The sequence below is a fragment of the Ambystoma mexicanum genome, chromosome 4p, assembly GCF_040938575.1.
Source record: "Ambystoma mexicanum isolate Mex_15411 chromosome 4p, UKY_AmexF1_1, whole genome shotgun sequence".
In the NCBI taxonomy this organism is placed as follows: domain Eukaryota; kingdom Metazoa; phylum Chordata; class Amphibia; order Caudata; family Ambystomatidae; genus Ambystoma; species Ambystoma mexicanum.
Genome location: NC_090927.1, coordinates 521,837,716 through 521,855,908, shown reverse-complemented (window position 1 = coordinate 521,855,908; position 18,193 = coordinate 521,837,716). Strand labels below are relative to the sequence as shown.

General features: G+C 44.1%; 1 protein-coding gene across 1 annotated transcript in view; it reads left to right on the top strand.

Moving 5' to 3' along the window:
* Window positions 1-18,193, top strand: part of SNTG2 (syntrophin gamma 2) — a 1,542,102-nt gene that overhangs the window by 1,076,682 nt on the left and 447,227 nt on the right. The window contains exon 13 of the mRNA XM_069605189.1: window positions 4,767-4,838. Within this exon, the coding sequence (XP_069461290.1) occupies window positions 4,767-4,838 (72 nt within the window). The remainder of the gene's footprint in view (window positions 1-4,766; window positions 4,839-18,193) is intronic.

The following is an 18,193-nucleotide window of genomic DNA, read 5'->3' as shown; positions in this document are numbered from 1 at the left end:
AAACTACCGGTAAGTTCTTTTCATGTTTTAAACGTTTAAAATAAGTTTGCATTCTATCCCCGTTAACCCCACAGCTGTCCTCTTGTCACGCCTGGAACAAGGTAATCAACAATATAATCAGACTGCGCACACTGCGTCGCCTCGTGTGTGATACGCCCCTCGACAGGAGGGCTTAACAAGCCAATTATCTTCCGTATTAGGCAACCAGCTAGCTACCGCCTACAGGGAAACGTCATCTATGTATCGGGTTTTCTGCTCGATCAATAGGGATCCTCATCTACTCATTGATAAATAATCACCAATTTGTAGGAAACCGCACACACACACACACCCTTACAGGTGGTCGCGACCTAGGCCAATCAGTGTCTACGAGCGGCCGCACATGATGTTTTCGTGCTCCGCCCCCTCCTTCTTTGTAATGTAGCGGACTGCTCTCGCACTTGTCCAGCTACCATCCACTTCGCCGGCAACACTAATTTATCAAACTTTCGCCGCGCACCTGTGTAACACTTCCCACCTCCCGTATTCTATTCCTCCCCCCTCCCTCACAATTTCACATTGCTTGTTGGGCGTGGCATACTCACCAAGTTCTCTTGATGCGGGGCCGCTCAACTGCGAGCACCCCTCCAAGCGGCTCGCCACCTCCCCTCGTCTGGACCACGTCTGGACACTCGCCAACCGCGGGCGGGATACTTCTCAACCAGCTCCCGAAGGCCACTATCCGGATTGCGCTGTCCGGTCTTCTCGCAGTTCCACGATGGTCCTGTAGCCCTCAAAAAGGGGGCAGCGGCAGAGGGGGCTGCGCCACCGGGCCTCCTCGCAACGAGTGCACTCGGAAAAATAAAAATGCAGATCTTAAACAGATCTCAGCAGTGCCTCCAACTTGTTGGGGGGCAATTCTCCCGGGGTCGGCTGGGCCGTCCGCGGACCTCTGGGCTGGGAGGCCCCAACTCCTCCCGTGTATCCCAAAAATGAGTATGAGACACACACAAGAAGCAAGGTGGTTCTGCTGTTTATTGAACAACGGCAGGGATGGGTCTAGGATTGTACGCGTCCGTCCTGACTCTCGAAAGTCGTGGGGCTCGCAGGCCCCTTTTGCCTCAGTGTGACGCGCTACTTGCATCACCTGGGAAAGTTAGCAAAAAACCTATCGCCACTCTGGATTGGTTCCTCGAGTGGTAGGGTTAGTATAGCATACGTATAGAGAACGCTGTTAGTGGTTAAGGGTCAGTCAGGTGGTATACTTGGGTTGTCCCTTCTATTAGATACATGTAAATTGTTACACGAAGACCCCTAATGATTGGCTAATGTTAGTGGCGTCAGTGATGAGTGCCCCATGTTCTGATTGGTCCACTCGCGAGCCCCCCAGCCTGGGACCATCGTTGTTCCCAGCTCGCGGTGTACCTGTCATTTGTAACAATATGCAACTATGTGTTTATGCAGACAATGCGTGGATTTGCTCATATGCCTGAGAGCAGACTATTCCCACTGCTGTAGGTGTCCATTGGGTCATTTCATTGTTGCAGCCTGTGTCTCAAACGTGGGACCTAGGCGACTTCGCCCTCCTGGGTCTGGCACCCTGTCAGGTTCGGCTTGGTCACGTGAGGAGAGACCGTGGTTGAGGCAGAATTCTGCACATTTTAAGTATTTTCCACTGTGTGTCTGGCTTAGTTTGCAGGTGTGACCTTGGCTTCGGCTTGTGGCATGCGAGTTGCAACATTGCCCCCTTGGCTGTCAGTTCTCTCTGGGCTCATTCTGCAGGGTTAGCAATTGTACTCTTATTCGTTCAATGTTCGTGGAGGCTCTTACTTGCGGCCTACTTGGGCCGGTGCATAGGTGGGGATGTTTAATGCACGGCACTTTAAGTTACGGTATCGTATTGATTCATATCCAGTATCATGTCTTCGTTGCATTTTTCATCGCAATGCATGGGTTAGGAGAAGCGTCAGCAAGCATTTTAGATGAGTGCTTTGTGCGTCTTGCGTTTCTGCATTTTGAAAAACCTATGTGAAAAATAATAAAGATGCGCGTCAGTGGGTGTGTCCGTCACCTACGTCATAGCACTGAATATGTTCTTCGTGTGGATTGGTGTGGGGGTGTCCAGTGTGCATGGTTGCACGGGTGTTCTGACCGTTGGCTAGGTCGTCATGGCATCTCTAACGATGTGTTTATTTACTGTTGAATGGTTCAGTCGAGTTCATCCATGCCGCAGGTGTCGGCTTGAGCAGGGCAGGCTGGTGGGCAGGCTGGTGGGCACATCCGTATGTTCCTGTACCAGGGTATTTGGTCATCTGGTAGATAGGCAAATTCATCTTGTGGCGGGTGTCTGGGTCGCGATCCTCTAGGCCAGGGGCGCGAGGGGATTGGGGGGAGTCGTTTGTCCCATTCTCCCACTTCAGGTATGGTGCCAACATAAACTCCTGTCTAACTCCCGATATAGTGTTGATGGGTACAGATGTTTCTCCTCTCCCATTTAGTCTAATCTTGATTATGGAGTGTTCATGAAGAGCGATTATTAATCTCAGACGACCCAGAGGTATATTCCAGATGGACAACTTCTTCCATAAGAGAGCCCAATTTACAGTATCAAAAGCTGAGCTGAGAACGAAACTCACAACATATGATGTATGTGCTGTGCCCTTCAGGGCAAGCCCTTTAACGCATTTTATCAACAATCCGTTGATGATCATGCTATGATGTCTCCACTGTGCAACCAAACGTAGTGAGCAAAAGCAACCTCTGTGTCTGATTTGAGGGTTAATGGTTATTCCCCTTAGGCGCTGTGGACAATGTGCCTGATTCATGGAATAATCTGTATGGAAAATCGGGACTCCATGTTGAACTGCGCATGAAATCCTGTTTGATGATTCATGGAATCGACTGTGCTGGATTCTTTCATACTTTGTGTGGACTTTGCACGGGCTCGGCACATCACTGCGAGAGGCTGAGTGCCTTAAGCGATTCACCATGCAGAGCATGGGCGTGGCATGCATTGAGGAAAGGGTAGGGGGCAGAACGTGGTAAATGAGGAAGAACAAGGGCAAATATGGGTATAGACAGTCCATTGCATGCCCACTATTGCACAGAACGATTCGTATTCATGGATCCCAGGGCTCGGATCTAACTTAGGGTTGCATGTACACAATGTAGCGGGCTGCAGAGACGGTTTACGGTTTACGGGGGTACACACGCAGATTTTACCCAAGTTGCGATAAATCGTATGCATGTTGTCGGGGTGCTGGTAACAGCTACAGGGAACCCTGTGCAGACTCCCCGAGATGCGGGTCTGCTTGTGGGGGACCCTCATGCGCTGTTTAAAGGGTACATGTATTAGTGGCCTGGGGAGCATGCAAAGGTAGCTATTTCTTGCTGTTTTTTATTTGCTTGGGGGCGTTTCGGCCACGACTTGCGTATACGGTTACTTTGCGCAAACAATTCCATGAATACGTGGAGCGTGCAGAAAAACATCTGTGTGCAGGCTTGTGCAGAGTCGTTCTCCGCGTCCAGGCTTTACTGGATCTCTGCGCACTTTTCGATGAATCCAACCCAATGTATATGAATTGTAAAGCACATTTTCCTCTATTTAGAGAATAAAGGTTGCTAACTGTAACGAACAAACAAACAAACAGGTACATTCGATGTGTCCAGAGTGAGGAATATAGTGGAAGCTTTGAAACACACTCTTTACTTAAAATGCATGCAGAGGAGAGGGCCAAATGGAATGAAGTGGTTGTGGTGTTAAGAGGAGAGAGGGTAAGGGAAGCAGAAAGCATGGCGCCCACACAGGAGAGGCCCATGTTGCAGAGGCCTGTTCCTGGTAGGCCAGTCCTCCACTGCTCTTGGCCTGGTGATAATAGATGCAAGGTGTTACTTGAATAGAAATGGACAGATCGTGGATCCTTTTGATGGGCTGGCACCCTAACAGTTATCAGATCATAGCGCCCAATGAAGGCAGGTGGGAGAAAGATTGATTGTGGAATCAAATGAAAGCGTCAGGCTAATAATGGACATACCGCGGACCCCTATAAAGGCCGGCAGGCTAAGGGCTATATTCTCTGTTGTCAGAGCACGAGTGTGGAATATACTTAAGCACTTTCCTGAATTTGTCCCGGTTGAGTATTCATTTCAAGGTAGAGGCCGTACCTACAGTTAATAGGTATATTATTAGTACAACACGCGTTAACAAAATCTGTCATTTTGCTGGCACCGTTCATTGAAAGGCCACGAACAGTGATAGTTTTAAAGTGACACCCTAGAACAACCATTTTACGTGTGCACCATTACAGCTACATTCGAATCCCATGTAATCTTTCCCATTATACCCTCTACCCTATCCCACCACACCCTATCTATGCCGTTAAGCTTATTCATTTTATTAGATGGTGCGAGGCATCCTTTAATATAATTTTGGTCCGCATCAACGAAGTGAAAATGGCTCTGAGCCAGCCCCGCCTCTGCACGGAGCTAAGAGGGGATTCAGGCCAGAGGCTTCTATCCTGTGTCTGCAGTTTCCCTCCGCTCCGAGGCAGCCTGCGGATCAAGAGCCTTGGCGAGGGGATGATCCATTGATCCCCTGCCTAAGACAGGCATCTGAGTCACGAGACCCGTCACCTCGCGCCTTGGATGTGTTGTCACCCGGCTTCTGAATGAGAATCTCGGAAGCGAGGGCTCAGAGTCGCCTTGTTGTTCAGTGAAAATCTTTGAACTGAAATGGCAAATCAATGGCAATGCATGCTAATGAATTCTCCTGTCCCTCTCGCACACAGGTGAGCACATCAGACTGGGGGCGAGCTGAGAAAATCCACAACCTCTGTGAGGTGCTCTTTAAACTTCATAAGGTAGGTGCCTCATCAGTTTAGGAGCCGCGATGCATATTACAATACTGCATGAGGATTCCAAAGTTAAAAGACAGCAGCGCATTTCTATTCTTTCAAAGGTCCCTTAGATCATGTTATAAGTGTTGAAGGATAAGCTCTAAACATCTGCTAGAAATCTGTTTTTCAAATTTAAATTGCTACGTCCCTGATCACATTTGAACACACTACCCTGCGCAGTTAAGGGAGAATTGTGAATCCATCTCCTTCTCTGTTATGGGAAAGAAGCACAGTGTTCTTCTCAGTGAACTTTGACATTGCAGGTGGTGAGATTCGGAAAACCTGCATGACATAGTACAGCTGTGATGTCTGCACCAGGAACGATAGTAAACACTTAAAGCCTGATTCATGGAATATTTGCACGGTTCAAAGTGACTTTGCACCACCGACACAAACCTTGATTCATGGAACTGTGCAAAATGAATTTTTGTAGTGCAAAGTCGGTACAAAGTCAAAATGGATGTATACAATTTGGCTGTGGCACAATTGTTCACAGCTGAATTTGGCCACAAAGACAATGTTGCCACAGCCAAATATATTGCCGGCCAAGCTTTAATCCCCCATGGCCCCCAATGTTCCCCCACCCACCTCCTACTGACCTGTTCAAGTCCGGTTTTCTTCTGACCCTACAGCGTCAGTTCTGTCCCTCCTACACGGGTCGGATCCGACGCTGCAGGGTCCCATATACTTTTTTGTTTTGTTTCCCCCCACCTCTAAACCTCCGGAAGCGGGGGACACTCCCACTACCCGCAAAGGCCATCACTACCAAACATGGTTAGCAGGGGCACCCCAGAAACACCTGCTCCCCATATTTGGTAGTGATTATCCCATTTGATTGTTTAGAATGGATTGAATGGTACTGGCCGAATTTAGCCAGATGTACCATTCGATCAACTCTAAATGATCAAATTGGGTACTTCCGCAGAAATGACCACTTGCACTGACTTTGCACTGCAAAAATACAGAATAGGAAGAAATTACCGAATATAATTAACTGACCTTACAAAAAGACCTAAATCACATACCACCAAAAGTTCGAACTACCAAAAGTTTGAACTTTTTGTGGTATGTGTTTTGATGGGTCGGTACATTTAAAAAAAAGCCAGGGGCTGCCCCACAACACCCCGCTCACTGTACTGTACAGTATAGTGAGCGGGGGTTGCGGGGGCCACCCTGCAGCTCACCCGAGCAAAAGTGAAAAAAAAAAGAAAAGGGCTTTCCGGCCTCCCGATCACGTGAGGGTGTGTGTTTGAATCTGTGTGATTTTCAATGGATGTCTGCATGGGAAATGTACGAACATTTTTTGTGTTACGTACATTTCCCATGCAGACATTTCCGTTGCGGACCATTCCGCAACGGTAAAATCACACAGATCCAAAAATACACTTTGCAAAGTTCCATGAATCAGGGTTTATGTTGACAGTGCAAAGTTTTTTTTAGCACTGCAAAGACATTTAGAACCGTGCAAAAAAATCCATGAATCGGCCCTTAATACAGTGTATTGATGAGACCCATTTGTTTGCTTGGATGATATGTTTTACGGTATCATCGCATTGCCAAACAGGAACACGCCGGAGGTGCCATGTGCAGAGTGCCCACAGCAGCCTTTGCAGTATTGGATCACATCCATGTAAAAAAAGGTTAAAATATTCCCCTCTATGCATCTCTGTAAAAGAGTCTGCAAAAAAGACTTCTGAATTTTCTGCTAACATGTCTGTGTCTGTGTCACCAAGTAATGCACCGATGTTCAGGAAGGATATCAAGCCACTAACACTACTCTCACACCATCCATATCCGATCACTCATTTGTTTCCACCACCATCTCCTTGGCAGTCTCTGACCTTTCCTCAACACTTGCTTCACATATTACTTAAAGGAAATGTAACCTTCTGCCATTTCTTCCTTTCTCTCTGACCTTCAGTTCTCACTCCATTCCTTCACACCCGCAGCCTCGTCCACCAACGCTGCCTTCTCCAGCTTCCAATCCGTACTATATGACTCATTCTCTGCTCACTTCCCAGGAATAGGAAGAAATTACCGAATATAATTTACCGACCTTACAAAAAGACCTAAAACACATACCACCAAAAATGGAAACTACCAAAAGTTAAATCTTTTTGTGGTATATGATTTGGTGGGTCTGGAATTTAAAAAAAAACAGCTGGGGGCTGCGGGGGTGTCTCTATATTATACAGTATAGTGAGCGGGGTTTGCGGGGGCCACCCCTGCAGCTCACCTGAGCAAAACAAAAAAGAAAAATTAAATAAAAGCCGTAGGCTGCAGTCCCCCTCAACCCTCCACTCACTATACTATACAGTATAGTGGGCGGGGCTTGCGGGGGACACCCATGCAGCACACCCAAGAAAAGTAAAAACGAAAAGAAAAGCACCCTGCAGTGCTGGATTATGATCATGGAAGTGAAAAGGAACCGGTGCCGCAGGGACACAGCGCGTCTGAAGCAAAGGTAAGTAGGGGGTTGGGGTGTGGTGGGAGTGTGTTAGAATGTGAGTGAAGGTGTTTGCAAGGGTGTGTATTTGAATCTGTGTGTTTTTCAATGGATGTCCGCATTTCCCATGCAGACATTTCCGTCGCGGACCATTCAGCAATGGTAAAATCGCACAGATCCACTTCCCACTGCTTACTGTCACTCCTAAGTCTCAGCATCCTCAACCATGGGTCACCCCATTCATATGCTCTCTCCGCAGAGACATGAGTTGTCTGCTGTGCAAATGGAGGCATACCCACTCGTGTGAGGACCTCCAGCTCTATCTCTCTGCACTAACCTCTCTCAAGACCCCTCTTGATAGAGCGAAAAGGGAATTCTACCTAACTGTCATTGACTCTCATTCCAACCATCCTCGCCGGCTACAGGGTACCCAAAACTAACTCCTCACTCCTCCTAACTCTATGACTATCAACTCCACTTGCACACCTAATGACCTAGCCAAATACTTTGCTTCAAACATTTCCAAAATGAGAGACTCTCTCTTGACCTTCCTCACACTCCCTCCTCCTACATCTGACACTCAGCCTACTCTACCATCATCCTCACCTTGTATCGGAACACTACCAAAATGTCGGCCCCATAATTGCGACCACTTAATTAACGCGTTATTGTGCAGTAATGAAATGCCAACCCCTACTACACTGACTAATTGGAGCAGGGGTTGCAGGGGTGACCCCGCTTCCTTTTGTCAGTGTAGTGGGGTTCGGAGGTTGCAGGCGTGTGCCCCACTTCCATTAGATGGGAGCGGCGGACAATAAAGAAAGAAAAGAAAAAAAGGGCCCTCCGTCGACAGTTTAGGCCCACATTAGTGCCGAGAACTGATGCCGCAGGGTCGGGGGAGAGATGTGGCACACTTCACGGTGTGCTGCCGAAAAGGTAAGTGGGTAGGGCATAGGTGATTGCAGGGGATGCAGGGCACAGTGATCTATGTGATCACTGTGCCCTGACATAATGGGTGTCTGCAATTTAATTGTCGACATTATGGGCGGTGCACTGATCACATAGATTCCCTGTATCTACTGACAAAGTCCTATCCCTACTGATGAAGGCTAACCCCTCCTGTGCCCCAAAAGAACCTCTTGCTCCTCAGCTAGTCAAGCCTATTGCTCCTTCAGTAGCCTCTCACCTTGCTGAACTCTTCAACCTGTCCTTCGACTCAGCTTGCTTTCCCTCTGTTTTGAAAACACCATGGTCATCCCTCTCTTAAAAAGTAAGTGGCTGACCCGAAATTACTGGCTAACTTTCCCCTTGTGTCTCTCCTTTCGCACTACTCTAAAGTGCTTGAAAGGATGGTTTTCAACTGTCTTACCAATTTCTTAGACATCCACAACCTTCAAAACCCCCTACAAGCAGCTTTCCGCTCTTGTCACTCCATGGAAACTGCTTTCATGAATGTGTCCAAATTCATCGCCTCTGATAAGCACTCCAACCTATCCTCTATCCTTATTCTCCTCAACCTGTCTGCTGCCTTTGATACTGTTGGTCACTCTGATCTCTTTAATACTCTCTTCGTGGGATTCGCGATCATGCTCTTGCCTGGATTGAATCCTACCTTGTCTCCTGGTGTAACAACACCTCTGAACTCACTCATATAACTGTTGGTATTTCAGAGGGCTCTGTCTTGGGTTCACTCCTCTTTACACTCTACATCTCTGCTCTTGGAGCACTAATCTACTCTTTTGGGTTGTCGTACCAACTCTTTGCAGATGACACACAAATCTTCTTCTCATTCCCTTAACTCTCCTGTGATCACTCTATTAACATTTCTGTCACTCTGCCTTTAAATATTGGATGGCTTTGCACTCTGTAGTGTTAAACTATACCGTAACAGAGGTGCTGTTCATCCCTGCCAAAATCTCTCTCTCATCTCTTCCTCTGCCTATCTGGTTCCCACCTGACACTCTGTGCTATTCTTCTTCAGCTAGAAACCTTAGCATCGAGCGTTCCTTTTGGTGGAACACATCTAAGGCTGTGAACTGTGCAACAGCAGCCTACTGACCTGATTTGGCACTGCGAGCCGTCCGAGGCTCTTGCCACTTTCGAATCGTCTACACGCTTCCTGGAGGAGGCGTGTCCTTACCTGCACGTGACTTCATCACGTGTTGAATTGCATCTTTAAAACCCGGAAGCCGCCGCCCTTGTGGCTTCAAGCCCGGTGGACATAAGCCTATTGGCTGTTATACGGCTGTTGTACGCTGGTGGTGCGGTTAGCAGCCGGGAGACTGTGGAAGTGCTCCCTCTTCGATCCCGAATCGTGAGTCAAAGCCTATACCTATTTCTAATCAATATTCGGAGTTGTGTTGCCCAGTGAGTTAAATAGTAACTAAAAGTACACTATAATTCATACTGCACGATATGGCATCTTCACCCAAGTCAGCTATAATGCCTGTGCTGGATGCAGCAAACAGCCCAATGGTTGCAATTGCTACGCGTTCCAAACACAACAATCTGCTGAAAATACAGTCAACAACTTCTATTACTTTGACACCGCGTGCAAAAACACGACAAAAAACTCAAATGGCAAATAAAGATATTAGACAATTCTGCCCAATGATTAAAAATCTCTCTTCGTCTCATATTCTACCTGTTATGCCACAAGAATCTAATGACGATCTTAATGATCAAGTTTTGTCTAATGTGGCTTCATCATCACATACGGAGTCCGTTATAAACCTGTCTCCCTGCTATAATGAAGAAACCAATGAAATGAGCTCAAACATATTGACACTTGTGCCAGACTTAAATCAATTAGACCCGGTGATAAATAAAGTCTTGCCCAGCGATGGGGATGTTCCAAATAATCTGCCAATCTCCGATAACACCATGATACAGTCAACTACCCAGTTGGAACACAAAAAAGATCCAAAACTACATCTGGACCAAATCCCTGAAATCTCAGAGGAGGAAAGCTTCGCAACCAACGAAGATGTTTTTCCAAAAGAACAAAAGCAAAACATGCAGAGATCAGAAAACACATCTCCAGACAAACTTAATGTTGATTTCCACAAACGTGGCTCTATGGATTCAACCATTTCGGAATCTGCATCTTACATACTCCCTACACCAAGACATCGCGAATCTTCTCGTGAAAAAGGACTTGTCCCTCCAAACACAGGTCTATTAGAAGTTACTCTTATGGCAGTAAATACGACAATTCAGAGTCTGTTTAAATTATTCGAAACCCTTGAAAACAAAATAACTTTACAATCTGCAAAAATTGACCAAATTTCGGCTTGGATTCAAGCTCAAGCAAAAGAAAACGAGCCCTTGTGTCAGTTTACTGAACCTATTAATGATCTGTCCCAAGACATTGAGATCATGACCATCCCTGTAATCCAGTCTTCCACTCTGCCTATGTTCAATGAAATAATATATCCAATAGAAGAGGTGGACAATGAAAACTCACACAAAAATACTTCTTGGATAAGTGTGGAAAGTTCTCCTAAAACATCAAGATGTCAAAATGACAAAGCCCAATATGAACTTTTTAATAAACATCAACGAAATAAGGGTCGATCTAGGCACCTGGTAACTAAACCTTTCCAATCCACAAAACGATCTACTAAAACAAATAATCGCATCATGCGATCACATACAGTGGATATGACCAAAACTGTATCTATGCACACTGATCAAGTAGGCGAAAATGACTCATTGAGACACAAGTCTCCTGTCACTAATTCAATAAATCCAACCTTGAATGCACAAAATAAACTTTCTATACAGTCACCGCTAAGCCAACTGGTTGCAGTATTGGAAAAACGGAAATTAAATGACCCTTTATCAATTAACAAAAACATGACTTCTGACACTAGCGTAAAAGCTCAATCAATAGATGCCGATAAAAGTGTGGAACATGCATCGTTGCTGCCAGTGGGATCTCAAATCGATCAAATCAAAGCAGCAGTAGATTTATATATTCTGAGGCGAACGTCTGAATTAAGTGATCCGACAGCTAAAATAAATCGGCAGAATTGTGAGGGGCAGAATTGTGCGAATAATGCCCGTCAGTTTGAACAGGCTGCTGATCACGACAAGCCAACTTGCGAAAAACTCAGAGAACATGTATCCCAATGTACTTCAGAAATCCACGATGTAGAAGTTCAAAAAAACACACAGAATAGTGGGGTAAAATGCTCCGCGGACAGAAGCCAAACTCCGTCAAGGCGTAGTGATGGTCCTCCGATAGTAATTACATCACGAATGGAGGACCTTTGGAACACTCCAAATGAGAAAATCAAATTAATGGTCGACTCTTATTTGGCAACTCATTTGGACTTAGCGCCCGTGTCACAAGACTCATCGGAAAAGTTGTCAAGAGTTTGTTTCTCTGATGATGTCAAGGATGCTAACGACATTAACTTACGCCGAAAAGTGACAGAAACAAGCAGTAACTTGAATTGTAATCAAAACCTTCAAAATCAAGGCTCAATGAGTAAACAAAAAACACGCGATCTCATAAGAAAAAAAGAACTAGCGAGCTTCCATACACTAATCCTGAAATGTCGCGCGGCTCCTTATCCTCAATATGATTTGTCCCGTGCAAGCGTCTTAAACATCTTTAGCGATGTGCCCGAATTAGATGATCTCACATCATCTGATATTAATCAAGTAGAATTTATCTGTGACACCAACCTGGGCATAGTCCGATTATGGATGAAATCAGGGTTAGTAATGAACTATTTATGGCAGGCTCGAATGAAGCTCTTTGCAATGGGATTTTTACTTGCTCAAGATCCAGAAAGAAGAAACTATGAATCCACCGTTGCAAAAGATGCAAACACAAAGCTATCACCAAATATATGCCACTGTGATAAATGCATTATCACTGAATTGACATCCGAGATTCTAACCATCTCACAATCATAACCATCACTGACGCCAGATTCTTCCAACAAAAATAATGGCTTAGTAACCCTGGTTAGCTGGAACACCAGAGGTTTTTCCCATTTACTTACTAATGTCCAACCTGTTCTGGTTGATGCAGATATTATAGTCCTCCAAGAAACTTGGTTAAGTAAGCCTCCCTTATGGGATCATCATGACATCTTAATCAATCCAGCGATTACAGCCCAGAAAGGGCGACCCATGGCAGGATTATTAGTCGCTGTAAAACTGGGATCTAAATTTAAACTACAGGCATGGGACAATCCAAACAAATTTATACAGTTGGTTAAACTTTCGAATGAAGTCCAAAAACTGGCACTAATCAATGTTTACAGAAATCCAGCCGCCATCACAGATGATCGTTTCTATAAAGATCTGTCCAAAATATTTGTCTTAATTGCACAAACCTCAGGAATAACAGATATCATTCTGGCCGGCGATCTCAACATTGATTTGGCCAAAAACGTATCAAAGAGCAAAACAGCTGAACATGTCAAGTGGAACCATATTATGAAACAATTTAACATGAGAATGGCCAATGGTTCACTCCCGGGTGATATACCTCATCAAGTTACATGGTATAGAGGAAAGACGACAAGTACCATCGATTACATATTTTTATCTGCAGGGTTATTCATGGCGTCTAAAGAATTTAAGGTAATAACCCAAATCAAAAGTGATCATCACATGTTAAGATTGACATGGTTAGGAGCTAACCAACAAGACCACGCCAAATCGGAATGGATGCCACAAAATTTATCAATTAATAATGCTAAATCTCGCTTTAGATGGACCCCGACCAAACTTGCTGCATTGAACAAAAGCATTATACAACAAAAAGATTCTCAGACATCGCAGTCCTATGTGGACACCTTGTCCATATACAGAACTTTTTACCTCCCTTCAAACCAACCTCATCAGCATACATTTGATCAACAATTATCACAGAAAAAAAAAGAGTACTACAGAGGTTTGAGACAAACCAAACAGCTTTCATGGCCCGATCGGCTTCAAGCTCGCAAAAGGTTAAAAGTGCAGTACAGATCTTGGATACGTATATATAGAGGAAAATTATTTCAACAGGATGGAGAGATTTTTCTCTCAGCTATAGCAAGCAAGAACTCTGCTCAAATCTGGCAGTTACTCAACCTGAACTCTAATTTAAAATCACAACTTAATGGAGTTCCAGAAAATCTTTGGGTTTCACACTTTGCTCTACTGTACTCGGATAAAGCCTTTTATACACATAACCACGGATCTCATTCCTCAGGTTCATGGAATTTAGAATGCTCTGAAAACCTAATTGAGGCGCTCATTCTTAAATCGTCTTCCTCCCGCGCGGCAGGACCGGATGGTATCACCAACTTTATGCTTAAGCAACATCCTCAGATATGGGCGAAAATTCTAAATAACATCTTTCATCGTATATTAAAAACTCGCAGCATTCCCGATTCATGGCGCTCATCGGTCATTGTGCCAATTTTTAAGAAAGGGGATCGCTGCGCACCAACCAACTATCGCCCAATTGCACTGTTGGATGCTCCAGGTAAAATCTTTAATCGACTAGTGTTATCGGCTTTTAACCTCTGGACATGTAAACACAAGCATCGTGATAACAATCAAACTGGATTTGTGCGTGGGCTAGGGACATCAGTAAACCTCATGATTCTGAATACATTGAAAGCTCAAGCTCATCAAACTAAAACCTCATTGTTTTTTGCATTTATAGGTTTAAATGCTGCATTTGACTCGGTTTCCCGTATAAAACTCTTTCAAAAATTAAGGAAAGCTCAGTGTCCTCAAGACATCATGGACATCATTATTTCACTTCACACATCCACATCTATACGAGTACGTCTATCTACTGCTGGCCTATTATCTACAGTAATCAAAACATCGAGAGGATTAAAACAAGGGTGCATTCTGGCATCAGCACTATTTAATTTTTTCATTCATGATGTACAAGAAATTTTCCTCAATTTACCCTCTGACTCACTTAAAATGAATGGCTCTACAATTCAAGCGCTTTGGTATGCTGATGACCTAGTCCTAATATCTAAGACACCAACGGGTCTTCAAAAATTAATTGATGTACTCTCAATGTATTTTGATGACAACGAATTATCTATGAATATCAAAAAATCGCAAATTGTAGCTTCCGTTGTGAAACGATCTCAGAGAACAAGGTTTGTGTGGAGGGTAAAAAACATCGTTCTTGACATTGTGTCAAGTTATAAATACTTAGGAACTCATTTTGAAGCCAGTTCAGTAGCAACAGAGCATTTTCAATCACTACAAAGCAAAGTGACAACTGCAATATCACAATCCAAATTGATATTACACAAATACGGCAAATTTTCAGTGGAGTCTATCTTACATTATTGGCAGCAGAAAGTGATACCAATAATACTCTATGGCCTGGAATCTCGAGACATCTCAGATGTGAAGGAGCTCGACAAAATTGAAGCCAAATATTGGAGAACTCTCTTGAATCTGCCTCAATCTGTACCCATTGCGTGTATCAGATACGAACTTGGTCTCATTTCTCTTAGGGCCAAATATCATTGGCAGCTCTGTGCCTTGCTCAGGAAATGTTTAACGAACATTGAATCTGACACCATAATTGCTGTCCTGGCAAAACATCTATTTCATTCATCTCAAAAATTTACAGTGAAATGGACTACATATGTATATGGAATAATGGCAGCAACAGATGTTGATGTTGAAACCTTGATCCTGAATCCTGTCCGTGCAAAAAATAAAGTGTATATTCACGATTGGCGGACGAATCGTGAAACATGTTTGAAATATAAACACTTTGATACGCACCTCTATCCGGATAAAAATATGAGATGCCCAGAAAAATACTTGCTAAAGTCACCATCTCCATACATGCGTAGTGCATTCATGCGAATACGATTCAATTTATGGCTGACTAGAGACATCCTAGCTCAGCGTAAGCAAATACCCTTGTCGGAGAATTTTTGCCGGTTCTGTCTTGATGTGTCTCAAAAAGAAACCTTAAAACATCTACTAATAGACTGCACAGCACTTTGTTCAATCAGATACAATATATTCGGAACAAAAAATATGTGTGTGGTTGCTTCGGTTCAGGCATCCTTGAGATGGGCTTTCCTTTTAAACTCTGCAAATATGAGTTTATCTATTGCATCCGTGAACTTTTTTAATAAATTGTGCTTAGATACCCCTGCACTCATATAAAATCATTATAAACATGTGGAAACAAACACACACAGGAAGAGGGCAAGGGGGGAAAAAAAAAAAAAAAAAAAAAAAAGGGTTATTGAATATGTATACATTGTGCACATAGATAACAAAAATCTGTGAATGTTTTAAAGAATATGAACATCAATTTTATTTAGACTATTATATTGAAAATGTTGAAATTCTCTTATAAAAATGTTCTTGTAAAAATCTTATGGTTAAAACAAGAATAAAAATAATAATAAAAAAAAAAAAAAAAAAAAAAGAAACCTCAGCATCATCTATGACCCTTCTCACACTTTCTCTGCTTTCATTTCCCAAACTGGAATAGTAGCTCAACTTACCCTCCTAAATATTAGGAAAAACAGGAACTTCCTTCCTTTGAACATCGCCAAGTACCTCTTAACCACTCCTGTCTTTTCTAAACTGGACTACTGTACCAGTATCCTCTTTCGGCTCCCAACTATGCTTACTGTCCTCTTGAGAAGATAATTAACTCTGCTATCAGGACTCTCTTTGGACTTCCTCACTTCACACCTACTTCCTCACTTCACACCTACTTCCTCGTACTATTACCTGGCTGAATGGCTGATGATGTAAAACAGGGCCGGATTAAAATGTCTTCTCCTGCTTCACAAATCTATCCATGGCAAGGCCCCACTGTATCTATCCTCCTCTATCTCTACAAGCCTTCTCATAATCATTGCTCTGCCTCATCCACTACCCTTTTGGCTACTCGCCCTCCCTGTGCTTCCTCTCGCTTCCACTCTTTCTCTCTTCTTGCTCCACTTGATTGAAAATCTCTTCCCCCAGACATCTGAGAAACAGTCCACATGGATTTGTTCAAAACCAAACTAAAAGCCTACCTCCTCACCCTCCAAGTAACCCTCTTAACATAGATCTCCTCTGCCTACTAGCTAAAATTGTTCTCTTGCCTAATTCCTGCCGCCTCGGTCCCTCACTTCCTCCACCTCCACTCTAGCACTTCACTCATCATGGTCACATCCCGAGCACAGCTGGCTGTACTGCCTACCTGCATTTAAAAATATGCAATGTTGGTTGTCCTTAATCTATTCATGTCCACTTATGTATAGTACCCGGTGACTGTCCCATTTACCCTCCTCCACAACCTGGTATGAATTTCCCTCAAACTCAATCTATTGTTAGGAGCTCACTGCTTCCTGTCAAATCTATTTTCTTATCTATTGTACATTCTTTTGTGATCAAAAGAACATTGTTCCTCCTGTATATCAATCATTGTCTTTACCCCCCTTTTCTTTCTTCTTCCTAGTCTCTGTCCTGTGGGGTTCCCCAGGGCTCTGCCTTGCCCCAATGTTATTTAACATCTACGTTCAGTCGCTGGATGGCCCATTACCCTCCCATGGCTTCAGGTGCTACTTCTATGCTGACGACACCCAGATCCTGGTCCGTCCAGATCAAGACCGAGGGTGGGTGTCATCTCGGCTGTGTGAGTGCCTGGGGGCTGTGAAGGGCTGAATGAGTGACAACTGGCTTAAACTCAATAGGGACATGATGGACGTTCTGGTAGTAGGTGTGTCTTCTGGCTTGGGTGCTTGGTCTTCTTTTTTCTGGCCTGATTCACTGGGTGACAGTTGTGAAAGATCTTGGTGTCTATCTCTCCTCCTCTCTTTCTATGCCCATCAGGTGAGTGTAGTATGCAAGACAGGAAACTTCTTGTTGAAGGTCCTTCGCATAGTATTGCCTTTTCTTCCTGCGCCCTTACATCCTACAGTACTCACCTCACTAGCCACCAGCCGCTTGAATTACTATCATGCCTTGTATTTAGGCCAGCCAACTGGCTTAGTCCATCGTCTTTAGCTGGTACAGAACGTTGCGGCCAGGGTGGCTACTGCTACCCCCTACGGTTCCCATATTAGCCCAGTCTTCACAGACTAAAAATCTTTAAATCTCTCTGTTTAGTCCAATGGGCCTACTACCAGGAGGGTGCTGTTTTTCTACAGGAGGAATTCGCTCCTTATATTTCAACAAGAGAGCTTCGCTCCAGTGATAGGGCTCTACTGGTGGTCCCGAGATTTTTCCTCCAAAGGGGAGGGGGGGCAAGCCTTTTCAGTGGCTGCAATTAAGTACTGGAATGATCTCCCTACCTGTTTGAGACACACTGAGAATCATCTACAATTTCGACATAAAACCATGCTATTCTAATAATACTGCCTGGCCTAGCCTCCCTCTTTTGTTTCCTCGTGGCAAGATGCCTTTTAGGTGAATGTGCGCATTATAAATGCATATAACATAACATAACATAACATGACATATATAAATAAAAAATAAATCAATACTCTTCAAGCAATGACTCCTGCCTAAAACCTAGGTCCACACAACTTTCACTCCCCATCATACCTGAGATTGGGTGATTTGATCCCCACTGTTTTCTCGATGATTACTTGGCGATCCATTGCTGACGAATGCCCTCCCTCCCTTGTTGTTAGATCACTGCTCCCTTGTTTCTCTGCTCCGTAAACGTGTTCTTCCCCCTATGATTGTAAAGTGCTCTGTAGCTTCCTGTAGCTGTGTCCATGCTCAAATAAATACCCTAATAATAATAATGATGTTCTCTCACACTTTGCACCGGCTGTGATAGAAATGAACAGAACAGAGTAAAATTTGTTTTATATTGTTTCTTCTACAGTAAATGAGAAAGGTCTGGATGAGTGTGCACTGC